Source organism: Canis lupus, chromosome 17 (genome assembly GCF_048164855.1).
Source record: "Canis lupus baileyi chromosome 17, mCanLup2.hap1, whole genome shotgun sequence".
Classification (NCBI taxonomy): domain Eukaryota; kingdom Metazoa; phylum Chordata; class Mammalia; order Carnivora; family Canidae; genus Canis; species Canis lupus.
The window spans coordinates 55,351,178-55,370,940 of record NC_132854.1 but is presented as its reverse complement, the minus strand read 5'-3'; the positions used below and the strand labels follow the sequence as shown (position 1 = coordinate 55,370,940).

The window sequence follows — 19,763 nt, the reverse complement described above, 5'->3', positions numbered from 1 at the left end:
CCCAAATGAATGAGAACATACAATGTTTGTCCTTCTCCGATTGACTTACTTCACTCAGCATAATACCCTCCAGTTCCATCCACGTTGAAGCAAATGGTGGGTATTTGTCGTTTCTAACGGCTGAGTAATATTCCATTGTATACATTAACCACATCTTCTTTATCCATTCATCTTTCGATGGACAACAAGGCTCTTTCCACAGTTTGGCTATTGTGGCCATTGCTGCTATAAACATCGGGGTGCAGAAAGCAAGGTTTCCATTTTTTTAGGGTGACTTTCAACAGATTGCTTTTTCTTTAGGGTATCTAGAAATCTTCTTGAGGCTAGAGCATGTAATTGTGTTTTACTTCATAAAGGCAACAAGATAGAGTAGGGGGATGAAGGGGGAGAGACAAGTAAATAAGTTGTAGAAAGAAGCTGAATGGGAAGCTTTTATAACTAGTGTTTGTACTTAGGCAGGCCTTAAAAAAAGATGTATTTTTTTTCTCTCTTTTCATTTCAGTAGGGATTTACTTGAGGTGCTACATTCTGCTTGTCCAGTATTATAATTCAGAGAAGTCTCTCTGACTTCAAAAAATCATAGTCCATTGATAAATTTTAGATTAATATATTTATATATTTGGTCAGAGGGCATATGATGTGTATGTATGAGATAGAGAGGTATTGCTAAGGTTTTAACAGTAAGAGAAATTATTTGAGCTGGTATTTTGTAATCATTTTAAAGTTTGATTTTATCATCTTCATTGCTCCCATCTTTATACTGGCATTTTTCATTTAAAGATTTTTTTTTTTTAATTTATTTATGATAGTCACAGAGAGAGAGAGAGAGAGGCAGAGACACAGGCAGAGGGAGAAGCAGGCTCCATGCACCGGGAGCCCGACGTGGGATTCGATCCCGGGTCTCCAGGATCGCGCCCTGGGCCAAAGGCAGGCGCCAAACCGCTGCGCCACCCAGGGATCCCGCATTTTTCATTTAGAGAGGGGTTTTGACTGTTTTTGTTAAAAAGTGAGTGAATTTCCTGGAGTCTTATTTTGTCAGCCAGTACAGTGCCTTCAGCATAAATCTTTCCAGCTGTTGAAAATGCCTATATTCGAACTGCTAGTAGATCCAAGGGACTTTGGGAACAGCCTTTTTTTTTTTTTTTTTTTTTCCAGATGAAAAGTCACTAAAAAGGATGTTTTGATAGGGCCAAAACGACTGATAACCTCTTTTCAAAGTGTTATTACAGGTCATGGATTCCTGAAACATAACCGAGGGAGAGCAGCCTAGGAGAGCAATTGTTCACTTGTGTGAAGTCCTAACTCTTACCCATGGGGAGGCACTCAAGTATAGTGAACTTTGTGACAGTCCTGATAATGAATACACCACATATCCAGATTGTGGTTTTACCATTCTCCAATTGAAGAAATTAGGGCCTTTTGGAGAAATGATCGATTGTAGAGCTGGGACAGAGAAAATACAAAGTGAACCTAGAGCATCTTAATAGTGCCAGAAGGTAGGAAAGTGCTCAAGAAAGCATCAGAATTGTGAACATGTCAGAAGTATATAGGGACCAACTGGAAAATGCTCCCAATGGCCAAAGTTGGAATAATTCAAACCACAAAATAAATAACAATAGATTATAACCCAAAGAATAAAATAAATATCCATGAATCCATACTGATATAAATAAAAAATAAGGAAGAAGGGACGGATCTTACGAAGAATTCTAATAAATAATTGTAGAAGAAGTGAAGGAAATAAAAAGTCACCATTAAAAACACCACAGTAATAATTATTTCAGCCAAGATCCACTGATGAGTGGTAAAATTAGTGGCAAATCTTTAAGGTAAAACAGAGTATTTATATAGTTTCAAAATATCTCCCCCTAAATATTAGTTACCGTGGTGGTTTTAACATATGTCTAAATTTCTTTGCTATTCCTTACTCTAAGAGGCGGGAGCTTAATTAATTTCCTTCCCCTTGAGTATGGGCTAAACTTAATCATTTTAAAAAACAGAATAATACAAAAAATTGTAACTTTATATAGCAAAGCAGGCAGACCACCAAGAGATCAAGGTTAACATTACTAGTAATAAGCCATGTTGATGTCATGGACTCCTGATATGATGTGATGAGAAGTGCACTACCTAAAATCCATAGCCTCCATGTAATCATCAAAAAAACATAAGACAGACCCTAGCTAAGGGCCATTCTACAACTGACCAGTAGTCTTCAAAAGTGTCAAGTTCATTAAAGACAAAGAAATACTGACAGATTGTCACAGATTTGGGGAAGACACAGATAAGGAGTCACGATAACTAAATGTATAATGTGATATGATGGATTGGATCCTGAAACAAGCAAAGAGTATTACTGGAAAAACTAGTGAAATTACAATATAGTCTGTAGCTTTGGTAGTATTATACCAATGTTAATTTATTTGGTAGCTACGATAATGTGTCACGGTTATGTAAGGGGGAAGCTGGATGGTAGGGTACATGGAAGTTCTCTGTACTATCTTTGCAACATTTGTGTAAATCTAAAATTGTTTCAAATATAAAGTTATTAAAAAAAGACAGGGAAAGAGGTGATATGTAGGCCAATTAAAGCCTTGCTCTCCACTTCTTGAATTGCGAGGAAATATTTTCCTTCAGAGTTTATTTTCCAGTATTTTTCTGTTATGTTCTGATTATAAAAACAAAAACTGAAGAGCATTTAAAAAAACCCCTATGTTCTTAATCTACAGAGACAGCCACTGCTCACATTTTGTTGTATATCTTTTTAATATTTTTCTTATCATGTGTATATTATTTTTAAAAATAAAAATGGAATCATGTTATTAAAGAAAAGAAAGAAAAAAAAAAAAACGAGCTTTGAATCCAGACAGAACTAGGTTTGTGTTGGGCTCCACCTTTTCCTAGCCCTATCGTTCAGTACCAGTTAGCCTTTTTGAACTCGTCTTTACTCATTCATGCAACAGTTTGTTCTTCAAATATTTGTTCAGCACTTAGGTACTGTTCTAGGCTCTAAGGATACAGTACTGAACAAAGCCAAACCCTTTCTCTCCTATAGCTTGTACTTGTTCACATCTAAGTACTTCAGGTAGTTGTTTATCGTTTTGCTGTAACAGGGAACGGAGAAATGGCACCATAGCTGGAAGAAGACATTTATTAGCATTTTTATTGACCATAGAGACATTTTGGTATGATGGCTTCATTTTTTTTTTAAAGATTTTATTTATTTATTTGTGAGAGACCGAGAGAGAGGGGCAGAGACACAGGGAGAGGGAGAAGCAGGCTCCATGCAGGGAGCCTGATGTGGGACTCGATCCTGGGTCTCCAGGATCACGCCCTGGGCTGAAGGCGGTGCTAAACCTCTGAGCCACCCAGGCATCCCCCGGATGGCTTCATTTTAATAAGAGGACTTTATGTATCTGTAGGAGATATTCTAGCCCATTAGTTAAGAATTGGAACTTGGAATCAGCCCCGATTTAACTTTGATCCAATTGTTGCATAATTTTGTTACCTGAAGGAAAAGTTACTCAGATTCTCTGAATTTCAGTTTCATCATCTGTAATTAATAGTGAAAATGATACCTCCTAAGGATTAAATAAACTCATTCTTTTAAGAGTGTTATAGTCAACTGTATTGTGCTTTTCAGTACCTCTCTTTGAGTCTTAGAAAGAAATAATAGTTTGGCTTATCATCATTTAAACAATGAGATGAAAAAAAAATAAACAATGAGATGAACAGTCTCCATATTAATATTTTGTAGATTCTGTTTAGTCCACTAGTAATTTATATATAAACTGCATATTTTTCTTTCTCTTTATTAATTCATAAGAAAAGATGAGAAGTTACCTTAAAATTGACGAGCAGTTTTTGGAGGGTATGGTGCTGGGTAGGGTGGATGGGTGGAGAAGAGGGGATTTAACTTCATCCACCAGTATGTGCAGTTCCATATTCACATAGAAGTATAGCCCCAATTTCTACTAGCATGTTTTGTTTTCCCCTAGACTGACTTGGTGAATGTTCAATGCTGTCTTGAAATGTTTCATATTACTTGGGGGTTGAGCCGGTACATTACATAGACAGGTTACTTCCTGTCTTCATTCTTCAGTCAGGCTTTATTTTTTATTGATTGTTTAGACTAAATGTAATACATTTTTAGAGCTGCCAAAAACAAATGTAATAGGTGGTGTCCTGAGGCTACAACTAGGCTCCATGGGCTCTGATCAAACGCTTTACCTTTGGCAGGCTCTTTGGTACTTGCTAAGTTCTCTGGCTTGGCTTGTTTACTTAAGTTCTTAGAAGTTCTAAATAATAAAAACTTTGGGTGAATTCATTTCAGCATAAGTCTTTGACTAAGCTTTTATATATAGAATGGTTAAATTTTATTTGTGCCCTCAAAACTTAGTCTTAAAAACAAGAAAAGTAGATATTTTTTTATTATTTATTCCTAATCCAGTGAAGTTAAATAAATTTCTGGCCTTGGCCTTCCTATTACCTAATAAAATTAATTAATAGCATAATAGCCTAATAAGGTAAAATAAATTAATTAGCAAAGACTGTATAATTAACTTAGAGAAGGCTCAAATTCCGTAATGTGTGAAGCATGGTAAGTAACTAAGCTGTATATAGCTTCCATTGGCCTTCTGTGTTCTCTTTGGGGCAAGTAGCTTCTCTGACCATGAAGATGTAAATAAACCAAGGAAAAAATTTCAAGTTTCCTGAATTTTGTTTTTGGGAAAGATTAAGGAAATGATCAGAAATTACTTTCTTTTCACTAACATATAAGGAGTAGGGGACCTGTCAGCTTTCTTTTTTATGGTGGTGGATGTTTTTGGTATACTGTTTTATCTCATTCCTGTTTTTTTTTTTTTTTTTCAGAATCTGATAAAGAGGAGAAACCACAAAGTACGGTCATACCCAAGGAAGTGACACCAGCCCTGTGCTCACTAATGAGCAGCTATGGTAGTCTCTCAGGGTCAGAGAGTGAGCCAGAAGGTAAGTCATGGCCTCAGTTGATAGGTTTGTTTTATTGCTCTTTGAATTTGATGTATACTGTGCATCAGTAGCATCATTTCATGTATGTCTTTCTGAGGACAAAATGTATCAAGAGCATTGTTTATTTAATCTTCATATTTTTCATTTGATTCAGAAGTGATGTTAGCATGGGATAAAGGAAAGCTGGAGAAATGAGGAAATGTGTTGTTAGCCTGGGAGAAAAGGGCAAAAATAATACAGTGACAGAATAGGAAAGGGAAGAGATAATATGCCATTAATGGAATCAAAGACAATTCTAAAAGATACAGCAAAGAAAGTTAATTTGTTGTTTCCTACTCTCAATTCTTGTCTTAACATGTTTATAGCACCTTTGGTAGATGAATAGAGGTCCTTTGTGACAAAGTGGATGGTAGAATTCCTTACATGTATATAGAACGTTATTTTTTATAGAGCATATTTACATAAATTGCCTCATTTGGAGAACACAATAACTCTGTGCTTGTGGTTGAGTTAGCCTGTATGTTTCAAAGACTGGATAAAATGGAATTCCTTCAAGGTTTTTTCTGAGGAGTCAGTGATGTGCAGGATACATGTCTGACCTTTAAAGATGATAATAAACCAGCTTAACGTAGCGTCTTTTTTTAGGGTCACCTAAAAGAGTTATTATGTTATTAATCTAATGTGTCAATTATAAACCCAAGGTTCATATAAATAATCAGCATTTGTTTAATGAATAAGTCTGTGTCCTTCTGTTGGAAACCTGGCTCTGCATGGTGAATTTATTTGGGCTTTACCAACCATGAGAGAATTCCTGTGTATGTGTCTCTGTACAAGATGTGTAATCACAGTAGGAGCTGTACTGAAGATAAGAGTACAGGGTCTGCAAGTGAGTGTGTAAAAAGAAAGGAAGATTTGAGTGTAATTGGATGAAGATGGCAGCACTTTTAATGTTGATTAAATTAGAGATAATCACTCTGTAGTTGGAAGATGTTGAAGGAGAAAGAGTTGGGATTTAATATGAAGGATAATGTTTAGATGTATCCGTAACATAGGGATTTTTCTTCTTTTTTTAATGGACCGTGGTTTACTGTGGTAGCTGGTTAAAAGCTACTTGAATTTTGAAATACAAACTACTTTGGCCTTATCAGAGTATTTCTTAACTGATGGTTGCCTCTTCTTGTTTTTATTTTAATTTTAAGAAAAACAGTATTTATTTCTTTACTCTTGTTTCCAGTACACTGATATGAAGATGGAGTTATTCTTTAAACACATATTACATTTCTTGCTTATCGCTTGTATTTATGACGGGTGATAGCAATGAAAGCTATTACCAGATTACTGAATTTTATAAAAACAAGTTGCACTAATGCTCTCCTCTCTCTCTCTCTCTCTCTCTCTCTTAAGATGAAACATTTAATACTTTCATTCTCATGTCTTAATTTTGAGGCTGCCACCATTTTTAAATTAGAAGAAAGAAAGGAAACTGGGAGTGATCTTTGAGATTCCACTCCTTCATTTATGGAACCTTAAGCTTAACTTCTTTGCAAAGTTAGTATGTGGCAGAGCTGTTGTAAAGCCTAGGTTTGGGACTGAAAAATCTTAAACACCAACTTTCGTTTTAGGCATTCTCTGTGTTACATTTACTGTCTTCCTGAACAGAAATGCATAGCCTTTTCTTAAAGATAACAAGATATTGTCTATTAAAAGATAAATTTTACCTTATATGAATTTATTTTTACTGATTGTCTAAAATGCCCTGCTTGAAGGAAAAAGCCTTTGCTTCACATTCCTAAGGCCTAAGAATTATTTTATGTAGTTTGAATTCAGCTTTATTGAGCCATCCAGGTCACTAGCAAGTTTCCAACTTCCATTGTAAATTCTGGGCTGTAGGATAGCATATTGACACATAGGGACTTTGGAAGAAATAAACCAAAGAAATAAAGTGGGCTTTCTCTGAGCTATGAAATAGCATCTAGAAGGCTCCTTACTTAAGTGGATTTTAAATGGAGGGGAGCATTCTGATTCCTCACAGATTTAAACAATTGTATCATCTTAGTTAATATCTATCTCAACTTAGGAGTTAATACAGGTATATAGAGGATTTTAAACATGAATTGTGCTTTTTTTCCAGAAACAGTTTTAAACAAGGAAGGAGTCCCTTAAGAAAGACTGAAACAAAACAAGAGGCTAAGCTTGGCTTTGGGGATTTCAAAATCATTAAGCTATACATAGGAAAGAAAATTTCAATGAGTAATATTTCCAAATCAATTAGTTTGAAATCTCTTCCAGATTTTACATGTTAGTTTTTTGTTTTTGTTTTGCCATGTTAGAAGTTAAGCACAGTTTTATAGCTCTCCAAAATTGTTGTTTTTTCAAAATGATTTGGGCTGTGACTGGAGGTCCTCCATTGAAAACTCATGTTTAAAGACCACATGCCAAAAAGGATTTATAGGTTTGAAAAAGTGCAGTGGTTATATTTTAAATTTATTTGAATTGATAAACATTGCATTAAAATATGATACTAAGCTGGGAAATGTTGTGAGCCTCAAGAAAAATATAAATGGTTCTGGTTCCTCGTTCCTTAGCAGAAAATTGACAGTGTAAGCTCTGATTCATTTGACTTTTGTATTCCTGGATTGGAAGACCAATACTTGAAGGGGAAGGGAATAATAGAAATTAGAACTCTGTCTTTTCTTATTGCCTTTTGTTATTATTCTCATAGTTTTGAACTCTATAAACCACTTGAATTCTTTGCTCCTTTTATGGTTACATTTCTGATTTTTTTTTCTTTTTTCTATCACTTTGAGGGCACATCAAAACCACTATCATTATAGCAAATTCTTTTTTTTTTTTTTTCTTTTTGAGCTAGAGAGTGTGCATGATGTGCACTTGAGTTGGGTAGAGAGGGAGAGCGAATCTCAAGCAGGCTCCATGCTATGTAGAACCTGGCTTGGGGGCTCAGTCATACAACCCTGAGATCATGACTTGAGCTAAAATCAAGAGTCAGATGCTTAACTGACTGAGCCACCCAGGCACCCCTGTCATAGCATATTCTTTATATATTGTTGATTCTGGGTCAGGTCCTGTTTTATGTGCTTTACTCATTTAGTTATCACAGTAACTTCATGTAGCAGGTGCCATTATTTGTGAGGATATTTAGGCAGAGATAAGTAACTTGCCTGAAGATCGCAACTAGTATGTGATGAAACTAGAACTTGAACCTAACAGTTTGGGACTAGGATTTATGCTTCTAAGACTTATTACCCTGTACTTTGTTTCAAAGGTAGTTATCACATTTGGTCTTATGTAATACTTGGGTGTTGAAGGTTTTGAGGGATATGATTAGATTCCTATACTCTTGTCCAGGCAATTGAACCCAGTCTCCCACCTTCTAGAATTGAATTCTTTATATCATATCACCTTGTCAGAAATACAGAATAACCATTTTAGGAGTGAGAGGAGGAGATCCTTAAAACTTGTCAGTTTTCAACTAATCATATGGTTCTTTTCTTTATTCTTCTTAATATGGTGAAATATATTGATTGATTTTCAAGTATCAAACCAACCTTTATTCCTGAAATAAAATCTACTTGGTCTTTTACTAATAATTTATAAAAGATATTTATTTACTATCTTTATTTATTTGTTAAAGATATTTACCTCCATGGTCATGAAGGATGTGTTTTTCTTTTCTTATAATGACTTTGTCTGGATTTGGTATGAGTGGGATCTATTTCCTCCACCTCTTTTTTAAGACTTTGTGTAGGATTGCTACCATTTTGTCTTATTTGTAGAATTCAGTAATGGAGTTATCTGTACCTGGCATTTTAGAGGAGGGGGTAGACTTTCAATTATGAATTAAATTTCCTTAATAGGTAGAGGACTATTCAGATTTTCTGATTTTTCTTGTTCAGTTTGGTAATTTGTGTTTTTCAAAAAAATCTGTTTCATTTCTGTTGTCAAATTTATTGGCATAAAGTTGTTCATAATATTTTCTTGTGATATCTGTAGGATCTGTAGTGATATCCCCCCTTTGATTCCTCATATTATTAAATGGTATTTTTTTCTTTTTTTCTTGCTCAATCTTGCTAGATGTTTATTAATTTTGTTAATCTTTTAGAGTGTACCAACTTCTGATTTTTCTATTTATATTTTTCTTTATTGTCTGCTTGTAATTCATTGATTTTTCACTCTGTTATTTCCTCTCTTTTCACTATCTGATTTAGTGGAAGTTCAGATAATTGATTTTAGGCTTTTCTTTATTTCTAATAAAAGCAATCAAAACTATAAATTTGTCTCCATGCACTGCTTTAGCTGCATCCTATAAATTTACATTATGTTTTCATTTTTATTTTTTAAAAAATATTTTCTAACATCTCATGATTTGTTCTTTAACTCATGGGTTATTTAGACATATGTTGTTTAGTTTCCAGAGATTGGAGGTTTTCTAGATAGTTTTCTGTTAACTGATTTTACTTGAATTCTGTTACAGTCAGAGAGCATACTTTGTACACTTGCCAGGCATTTTTTGTTTTTTGTTTTTCCAGCTTATTGAGACTTGTTTTATAGCCTAGCACAAGTGAATGTTTATGTGAACTTGACAAAAACGTATCTTGGATTGAGTGTTTGTCAGTTTGAGTTGTTAGGGTACTCAGGTCTTCTATATTCCTGCTCATTTTCTGTTTAATTGTTCTTCAGTTACTGAGAGCAAAGTGTTAAAATTGTCTCCAACCTTAATAATGGATTTGTCTTTTTCTTGTTTCAGTTCTTTTAAGCTTTTGCTACACGTATAATGAAATTCTGTTATTAGGTGTTACTGTTTTATCTTCTTGATGAATTGATTTCTTTATCCTTATGAACTGTCCTTCTTTGTCCCTGGTGATGGTCCCTATTCTGAAGTCTCCTTTGTCTGATATTGATGTAGCCGATCCAGCTTTTTTATGATTGCTATATGTATGGTATTTTCTTTCCTCCTTTTGCTTTTAATCTGTGTCTGGTCACAGACAGTCTTTGCTTCATACTTCCTTGATAACTGAGATTTCATCTCCGTTCTGTTTGTGCAAAGCAAGAACTGCCAACAATTTAAGGTTGGTTTCTTGTAGACATTATGTAGTTGATCTTGTTCCCCACATTCTCTCTTCCCCCAGTCTGACCACTCACCCTTTTAAGTGGGATGTTTAAGTTATTTATATATATTGTAATTATTGATATGGCTGTTTCTTTTTGTCTTTGTTCTGTTTTCCTTCTTTCTTGCCTTTGGATTTATGCTGTCTTATTATTAGGGCAGTGTAAATATGGGTTTATTTGTTGAACCTCTTTGTTTTGCTTTTTAGGAGTTGGTCTATATATAGTATGTAGCTTCAGCTTATCACAATATACTTTCAGTGGTATTATACCATTTCATATATGTAATTTAAGAATTTTATAGCAATATACTTACATTTTCCTCTTCCCTTCCTTTATGCTCTTGTTATCAGATTTTCCTACAGGTGTTATGAATCCCACATACATTGTTTCTATTTTTGCTTAGAGTAGTCAGTTATCTTTAAAACCTTTTTCAAATCAGAAAAAAATGTCTTTTTGTATTTACCCCTATATTGACGGTTTCTGACACTCTTCATTCCTTTGGGTAGATGCAAGTTTCCATCTGATACTATTTCCTTCATCGAGATCACTTCCTGCAGCTCTTTGTGGTAATCTCTTCAATTATTGGCAGTTATATTTCCAATCTGAAAAATACTGTACTGCATTGAAAATGCCTAGTTTTTATTAATAAGTAGCCAGGATTATGGCTACTGGGGGGAGTATTATGACTTTTTGGGTTATTTTTGGAAGTTTACCTGTTTTTTTATTGTTTTTGTATTTGTTCTCATCACATTTAGAAGCTCCCATTAAGACTGAAGCAGACATTCTGGTGGAAGATGAGGTTCTTCATAACAATACTCCTAAGAGATCAAGGAACAATGTTAAAGTGACTGTTAAAAACTATAGGAGCCCAAAGAAAAGTTTTAAAAAGACAAACCCTAAGAGGAAAAAAGATTATCACAACTATCATACCTTATTTGAACCAAGGACACACCATCCATATCTCCTGGAAATGGTAAGTGACTTTTCTTTACATTCTGATCTCTCTTTTCTTCTCAGGTGATGAAGCCAGAGCCACTGGGTTTCTGCATGGGTTCATGCATGCATGCTTTTTAACTTCACCAAAGACCTTTATTCTTTGAAGACTTATTTGTGTATCTTAATTTTGAAGCTGCATTTGGCATATAGCTGATGTTTAGTAAATGTGGAATCATTACACTTTTTAAAACTGCTAAAAATGAAAGAATCTGTAGATTTAATTGATAAGGAAATATGTATTAAGGTGTACTGACATTTTTAAAGTTTTCACTGAAAGCACAGCTAAGTACAATGGCAGACTAAAAGGAGGAAGAGGTTTTTATGTGTTTATTTTGTGCATTATTGGCTTTATTCTCAGTGTGATGTGCTGAAAAATCTTATTTCTTCACATTTTAAGAGGAAGCAGCACATCTTTTGATTCTAAGTAATGGACATGAAGCTGTTCAAAGATCCAGTTCTTTCATACTAAGGGTAATAGAAAAATATTCCAAAATTTTTACTAGACTTGTAGAACTTTTTTTTTCTTTCTTTCTTTCTTTTTTTTTTTTTTTTTTTGAGATTTATTCATTTATTTATGATAGACATAGAGAGAGAGAGAGGCAGAGACCAAGGCAGAGGGAGAAGCAGGCTCCATGCCAGGAGCCCAACGCGGGACTTGATCCTGGGACTCCAGTATTGCCCTGGGCCAAAGGCAGGCGCCAAACCGCTGAGCCACCCAGGGATCCCCTAGAACTTTTGACAGTGTGTGAAAAGTCCTTTTTGCCCTGTCAGCTAAATGCTTACACTGTAGCTAAGGTGTTCTGTGGCTACCCTCTTTGAGGTGTTACATGGAGACCCAGTTGCTTCTTATTTGAATTGATCTGAAGTGTACTCTTTATTTTATAAATTTCAGTGTTTATATAAAGTAAGTTGCATTTTTAAAATACCTTGTAAGTGGTAAATTAAATCATCTCTTCACAGAACGTTCATTCCTCTGTGATGTTTCTAAACTAATAACATCAGAAAATAAATTGAATGATCTTACCCTTTTTGGCAAATCATATATGATTCCTTGGTTATGTATTTCTTCTAAATACCAGGAATTTTTTTAGATTGCCTTCAATTGCAACAGGCACAAAAATGAAAAGTTGTAAAAATCCAGGACTGTTGGGATTTTTTACTGCTGGTTTCATCACTACTATATTTACTGTATCTGCTTATAAGTTTCTATACTGTTTGTAGGTTTAGGTTTAAGAGGGTCCTCTTTGACATGATTTGTAGGTTAAAGAATTACAGACTTTTAAACCTACATTTCCTGTCCTTTGTTTAGATACTCCTAGAAAGGACTGAAAATGTGAACATTTATGCTGTTTAAAAACTAGATAGTCTTGGTGTAAGTTAAGAGGAAATGTTCTTGCATTATTTTTTTAGTGAAATGATTTAAATATATATTTATATATAGGTTATAAATATAAGTTATTATAAATATATATCTTTATTCTGTATTCTTTATATGGAGAAGGTATATATAATATTTTAGATTGTGTTTCCTGGATATATTTTATTTACCAGCTAATCATTTTATTTATTGTTTTTTAGCTTTTAGCTCCAGACATTCGACATGAAAGAAATGTGATTTTACAGTGTGTTCGGTACATCATCAAAAAGGACTTTTTTGGACTTAATACTAATTCTGCAAAAACTAAAGATGTATAGGTACCAGCACTCATGTGAAATAGGCCCATCCTAAAGTTAGTGGAGGAAAACCTTTTTTAAAAAAAAAAACAACTGGATTAATAATTGTAGACCTTATGAAATATTATGTTGGATTTTTAATTCTTTCCTTTGAATCTATGCAAATAAATACATAACTGGTTTTAAGACTCTGTCTCTATTGTTGGGGTTTGCCTAATATTTGCTGGTAGAGTTCTACTTTTTACTTATATTTATTTGTATTATTGCTGTCAGGTAAGGAAGTCTGCTGTGGGACCAGTCAAAAATTGAAGATATTGGGTTAGTAGTAAAGAAAAAGACCTTAAAAATGTTTAATTCAGCAAACATAATTGAGCAAAGCTGTAGGTTACGGAGAGAAGTACAGTCATTTCGTCTTTATTTTATTATTTTTTAAAGATTTTATTTATTTATTCATGAGAGACACAGAGAGAGAGAGACAGAGACACAGGCAGAGGGAGAAGCAGGCTCAATGCTGGGAGCCCGATGTGGGACTCGATCCCGGGTCTCCAGAATCACGCCCTGGGCTGAAGGCGGCGCTAAACTGCTGGGCCACCCGACCTGCCCCGTCATTTTGTCTAAATGCAGGAAAATGAGAATCATCCTTTAACTGTAGCAAGGGGGATTATTTAAATAATAAACCATATCAAATTAATACACTCAAAAGGTCTTGAAATTTAAAATTTCCCAGTTTATTTCCAAGGACATTCGGAAATTCACCTATTGACACTATTTAAGTAGTTCAAATACTGAATGTTTGGAATATTGACATAGATAAGGCCTCTGTGTATGTTTAGATTCACTGGAAGTGCTTCTTTTTGGTATGGTTCAGAATTGGACCTTTTTAATTTCTCAAATGTAAAGCATGGTACTTGATGAGGTCCATCTAATTTGTAGCAAAAACTGTAGTTCGTGAAATAATGTAAAACCTCAGTTTTAATATTTAAAACTGAGCATATTTCTTAATTGAACCCTTTTAAAATGTTTTTAAATAAACAGATCTTTTTTGAGTCTTTTTAATACCAGAGTTTGTTTTTTTTAAAGATTTTATTTATTTATTCATGAGGGACACAGAGAGAGAAGCAGAGACACAGGCAGAGGGAGAAGCAGGCTCCCTGCAGGAAGCCGGAGGCGAGACTTGATCCTGGGACCCCGGGACCACGCCCTGAGCCGAAAGCAGATGTTTAACCACTGAGCCACCCAGGTGTCCCAATATCAGAGGTTTTGATCTTATGTCCTAGTCGCTTGTGCTAGCTAGAACTGGAGCCTTCCTTTTTTAAATTTAAAAGAAAATTAATCTGATGTGGTTGAAAAATTGAATTTTTTCTAACATTGTGATTATTGAAGTCCATGAGTCTTGCCTGCAAGAAAAAGGCAAGCAAGAAAGCTGATGGCAGCCCTGAAGAAAGATCTCTTGTTCCTATATTTATAAGATCCTATCCAGAATCCGGGAACACCTGGCATATAACGCTATGATACTACAGACCAAAGATCAAAATTCATATTTAGGTCAGTGTTTCCCAACTTTGTAACTGCCATACAGACTTTTTTTTTCTTTTAAGATTTTTTTAATTTATGAGAGACAGAGAGGCAGAGACACAGGCAGAGGGAGAAGCAGGCTCCATGCAGGGAGCCCGACTAGGACTCAATCCTGGGTCTCCAGGATCATGCCCCAGGCTGAAGGCAGCGCTAAACTGCTGAGCCACCTGGGCTGCCCCACCATACAGACCTTTTTATTCTGTTTAACTCTCCTCCTGCAATGAATCCCATGTTTTAGAAAATTATCTGTCCAGCACATTACTTAATTCAATTTATGTAACACTGTTGAGTGCTTATTTATGTGCTGCCAGTATACATGGATTAAAAATAGAAAAATGAATGAGGCTTGCCTGACTTTAAGGGATTCAGTTTAATTTTTACATTATTCATAGCTGTGACTCTTAACCCAATTCATCTCATCAGGATGAAGTAACCAGCGTTATACACTGGGTTGATATCCTAAAATCTGACTTACTCTGCAGTTTTATCATAGGCTGGCATGCAAGTTCCATAGGCTTTAAATACTAAATGAATTCAGACTCCTAGGCTGCTTTCACAGACCCCCATAACTCCAGGGATATTCACAATCACTGCTTTAGAGTATATTGTACAAAGTTTTATTTTCAATTTCTCTTGTTTTCTAATAAATGTATTTAAGACTGAAACTGCTCTTCTGAGTATTGCCTTGTCTATATCTGGCCGTCTTGAGCTCTAGTGACTGTCAGTTATTTCTAGTGGGTAATTTCAGATTCAGTTGCCTTTATATTTAACCCAGGAATTCAAGTGCATTTAATTTCTAAGCACCATATAGCCTATGTGGTTTCTACTTTATGAAATACACAGTCAATATTTGTAAATATTCTGTGAGTGTTTTCAGGGGGAAGGGTGCCTGCCCTTGGATACAAGGTTTTTTTGGATTTAGCTTGTTAATTGTTCATACCATCTACATTCCTGTCCAACTGTTCGTATAACAAACTGATTTCTGAATGTAAAAGAAAGCATTATATGATGACTTGTGGTGAGTTGTGTCTTTTATAACTGTGAAATACTCTTGTCCTCAGTACTCTCTGCATTGACCTATTTTCCCTCAATTAATGTAGTCAAAACAGCTTTTTGGGAGTTCAGTCTAATAGCCTCTGGGGAATTTAATCCACTTATATTAATTGAAATTGTTGAAATGTTTGGAGGGACCATCCTAGCCTTTTTTTTTTTTTTTTTTTTTGTATCTTATTTCAGCATTTCAGTGGCATGATTGTTGTTTTTTTCTCTTCATTTTTCTTTCTAGTGCTTCGGAGACAATTAAACCTATTGCTGTTCCTTTAGTGGTTATCTTTTTCTCTGAGTCTGTAGATACAGTGGCCCTATCTTCCATTTCTCTCCGTTAGCATCGTAGCACTTCCCTTCCTGGACATCTCCTTCTGTCATCGTGTGGGATTTGTTTTGGATTCATTTCTGTTACCTTGGTGTGTGTTTGTGTGTGTTTTAATAGTATGCGTAGTTATTTAGACAAATACAAGTATTACTGTTTCCTTCTCACTGCTTTTTCTTTCATCCCAAGATTAGTTTTTTGGTTTACTGCAGTGTATCATCAGGTAATTAATCCATCAGTTTGAATCCTCCATTTGAATTTTTTTTTTAATTGAGTTTAGGGTGTTAAGTTCAAAATCCTTTCCCTTCAGAATTTTGAAGCATTCACGTGATGGTCTGTTAGCATCCAGTATTGCTGATTCAAAAAATCAGACACCAATCTAATTCTCTCACCTTCTCTTTTTATTTATTGATAAAAACCTGTTTTTCTGTCATTGAAAAGCTTTTAGGATTTTCTTTTTATGCTTGGAGCTCTAGAAGTTTTACCATTATGTGTCTAGGTGTGTGGGACATTTGTCACACCCCATGGTCCTTTCACTCTGTAGAATTGTACCATTCTTGGATGAAGAACAGTTTCTAAAATGGTTTCTTTAATGATTTTCTTTCCATTTTATCTGTTTCATTTTCCTGGAACTCTTTTTGAGTGTGGGACCTCCTGCCTTGATCTTCTGTCACTGGACATTTATGTTTTGTCTTGGGCTTTTTGCTCTGTTCTGGAAGACTTCTTCAGATATTAATGTCCAGATCACTGATTCCCTCTTCAGGCATGTCCATTACATTAGTATTTTAGCTTCTGTTTCATTTTAAGTTTAGTAATTTGTTTTTAAATATTCAAGATGGCTTTCTTGGCCTCACTGCTTTTTTCATTGATGTGGTATCCTTACATTTCTGAGGATATCAGTTGGAATTTCCATGTTATTTTCTATTCCTTCAATTACTTGTATTCTCCATTGCCAACTCCATTGTTTTAATTTGTTCAGTTTACTAATTATCTTTACACTATTTGTTTTCTTTAAAGGATCATTCTTACATATGATATTCACTTGATTAATATATTGGTGATTGGGTGTGTATTTTCCCCACATTGGCATGAGCCTTCTTCAAAAGACACTTACCGGGGCACCTGGGTGGCTCCATTGGTCAAGCGTCTGCCTTTGGCTCGGGTCATGACCTTGGGGTTCTGGGATCGAGCCCCACGTTGGGCTCCCTGCTCTGAGGGTTGCCTGCTTCTCCCTCTGCCTCTGCCTGCCGCTCCCCCTGCTTGTACTCTCTCTCTCTCAAATAAATAAAATATTAAAAAAAAAAAAAAAGACGTTTACCTTGACTGAGAAACGGGGACTTGTTCACGCAGACTGTTTGGAGTACATGGATGGGAAATGGGCAGATCTCTGCTCTTGTCCCATCCTCACCTTCACCTCTTATTCTGAGGATAGACCTCTTCTCTCCAGGGCAGAGCTCTCCCACTCCCACCAACCATTTGGTTTTGGAGGTGGGCAAGGTTAAGACTTGATGGTCACAGCTGGAGGCGTCCACCTTTCTGTCATGTGTACACTCAGCTTAGTGTATCCTTGGGATTGCTTTTATCTTTCGGTTGTCTCTTGGGCCGGTTTGGGCTGAGGCTTTCCACTCTTGCTTTTTATCAGTCTGATCAGCTTTATTGTGGTTCCCCACCTTTAATGGACACCAGAATCACCAGGAGGGCTTGTTAAATCCAGGTTGCAGGGCCCTACCCCCTAAAAATTATAATTAAGGAGGTTGGCATGTGGCCTGTGAATTCGCATTGCTAACAGGTTTATGGGTGATGCTTTTGAGGTTTGTCTGGAGGACCACATTTTAAGAACCACTGTGGGGAACTTACAAGTTTCTCAAAACCACTGGCACCCCAATATTACCTTCTATCTTGTACTCCTTCCCTGTTGTAATCTCCAGTTATTTTTTTTTAAATACCACTTCAAGGAATTTGAAGCATAAAGAGACATAAAAAGAGCTGTTTTAATCTACTTTTAACTTAATTTCTTCATTCATTATATTCTGTTTTAGAGTAAGCATCTTTTAAAAAAATTCTTCTTCTGGCTTTTTAGAAAGCATTTCATTTTGGAGAATTTCAAACCTATGTAAAAGTATAGAGCATCATGTAATGATACCCCTTTTCCCAACTATCAGATAGCAGCTTCGATGCTTTATCAATCTGTGGACAGTCTTATTTTCATCTATAACTCACCTATTCCTCCCCACCCCACCTGAGATTATTTTGAAGCAAATGCCCAGACATCTTACTACTTTATTCCTGTATAATTAGTATATGTCTCTAGAAGATAAGGACTTGAAAAAAATCCCCACCATATCTTTACAATTAATAATTCCTTAAGACCATCAGCTATCCAATCAGACAAATTAAATTTCTATAACTTGTTAAGATAACATAGTTGAGATCATTATGTGTATTTCATTTCATACCTTGTTTATCACAAATGCCAGATTAGAAAAATATACATTGGACATATTTAATATTTGCTCAACTCCTGTGTTGTATTTACTATTATTATCACCTTCCTTTTCTCCATGAAGTAGTAGACCTTTTAAATTCTGAAATGGATGCTATATCTTCATTTAATTGTGAAAATGGCCATGCCAACTGTAGTAGAGCTTGTGGCTACTACTGTTGTGAGAGTGGAGTGGAGGAAGATAGGAACAGACTGTTCCTGCTGAAGGAACAGACCAGGGCAGGTTTTGCCACATATTTAATATTCATTTGAAAGCTGCCCTATTGACTTCCTTTGTCCAGTAACTATTTGCCCCATACGCAAGGCTGATGTGGACTGAATGGTCGCTCTGGGAGAAGAGAAGCCACTTCTACTATGTGGAAGCTGGAGCTTCAGAGGGCAGACTTGCTCCAAAACAGTCTGCTGTTAGCATAGCTGGGGGCTTCTTGGGAGGCACATACGAATTGATTATTTCAAAACTGGGAGAGGAGAAAACTAGTAAATGTGAGTAAATGGAGTAATAAGGAAGACATATGCAGAACATACCTGAATTGAAATTTCTGTTCTTGATCGCTGTTGCCCTAGACTGTGCCCTGCAGAGCAGTGTACCCTTGTGAAACACAACCTGTGGCTAGTGTTTGGAACGCTTTCTGGGTCTTCTCTCGGTCTTTTGTACCTGTTGACTTGAATGTGTCTCTGTGTACCCCCAGGACAACCTATAATAGTTTTCCCTTTTCATAGATTGTGTGAAAGTTTCCATTATTGTGGTTTCCAGCAGTCTTTTATCTCTGGCTATTTGAGGGCAATACCACCATTGCCTGGGTCAAGTATTTGCAGTTTAGTGTCTATACATTTTTCTGGTTATTTTTATATTTTTATTTAATTTGTAGAACTCAACTATAGGCTTTACTTGGATTTCTCCAGTCTTCCATTGTGTCCTTTCTGATGATTAAGTTCAGGATACTATGCTGTATTTAGTCACTGTGTTTCTCAGTTGCCTTGTTCATTTTGTTGTTTTTTTATGACAAGAGCGATATGCTCATTGTAGGAATTCAAATAATCCAGTTGTATATAAGATAAAAAAGGTTTGTTTTGCCCTCTACTATTCTTATCCTATTACCCAGAGGTATCACTGCTAATAGTTTGGTGTGTATTTCCAGACTTTTAAAATACATATATTTACAAATACCTAAATATGCTTATATAAATTTTGTGATGAGGTGGCCGATAGATATTGCTTTGCAAATTTTTCACTTGACAGTATGTCATGAATATTTATATATATGTAAATATATGCACATATGCATATATGCACTTTCACTTTGTAAATCATTCCCCTATGGGGAAATTTGTTTCCAGTTTTTCTCCAATGTTAATGAGACTGCAGTGAACACTACTGAATTTACAGTGATACTCTGTGTATGCATATGTGTGTGTGTTTATGAGTATTTCTGTAGGAGTCTTGGGCTCACAGGTCAAATGCCTTTAAAAGGCTATGTTAAATTACATTCTTATTAAAAATATGTTTAGAAAACATATCGAAACTTGAAA

At 35.4% G+C, this 19,763-nt stretch overlaps 1 protein-coding gene across 2 annotated transcripts in view; it reads left to right on the top strand.

Moving 5' to 3' along the window:
• NUFIP1 (nuclear FMR1 interacting protein 1) overlaps positions 1–19,763 on the top strand; it is a 74,528-nt gene that overhangs the window by 32,360 nt on the left and 22,405 nt on the right. For both annotated transcript variants that reach the window (XM_072783012.1, XM_072783013.1), the window contains exons 8-10: positions 4,873–4,989; positions 10,872–11,089; positions 12,691–18,716. In XM_072783012.1, coding sequence (XP_072639113.1) covers positions 4,873–4,989; positions 10,872–11,089; positions 12,691–12,807 — 452 coding nt within the window. In that variant the 3' untranslated portion in view covers positions 12,808–18,716. The remainder of the gene's footprint in view (positions 1–4,872; positions 4,990–10,871; positions 11,090–12,690; positions 18,717–19,763) is intronic.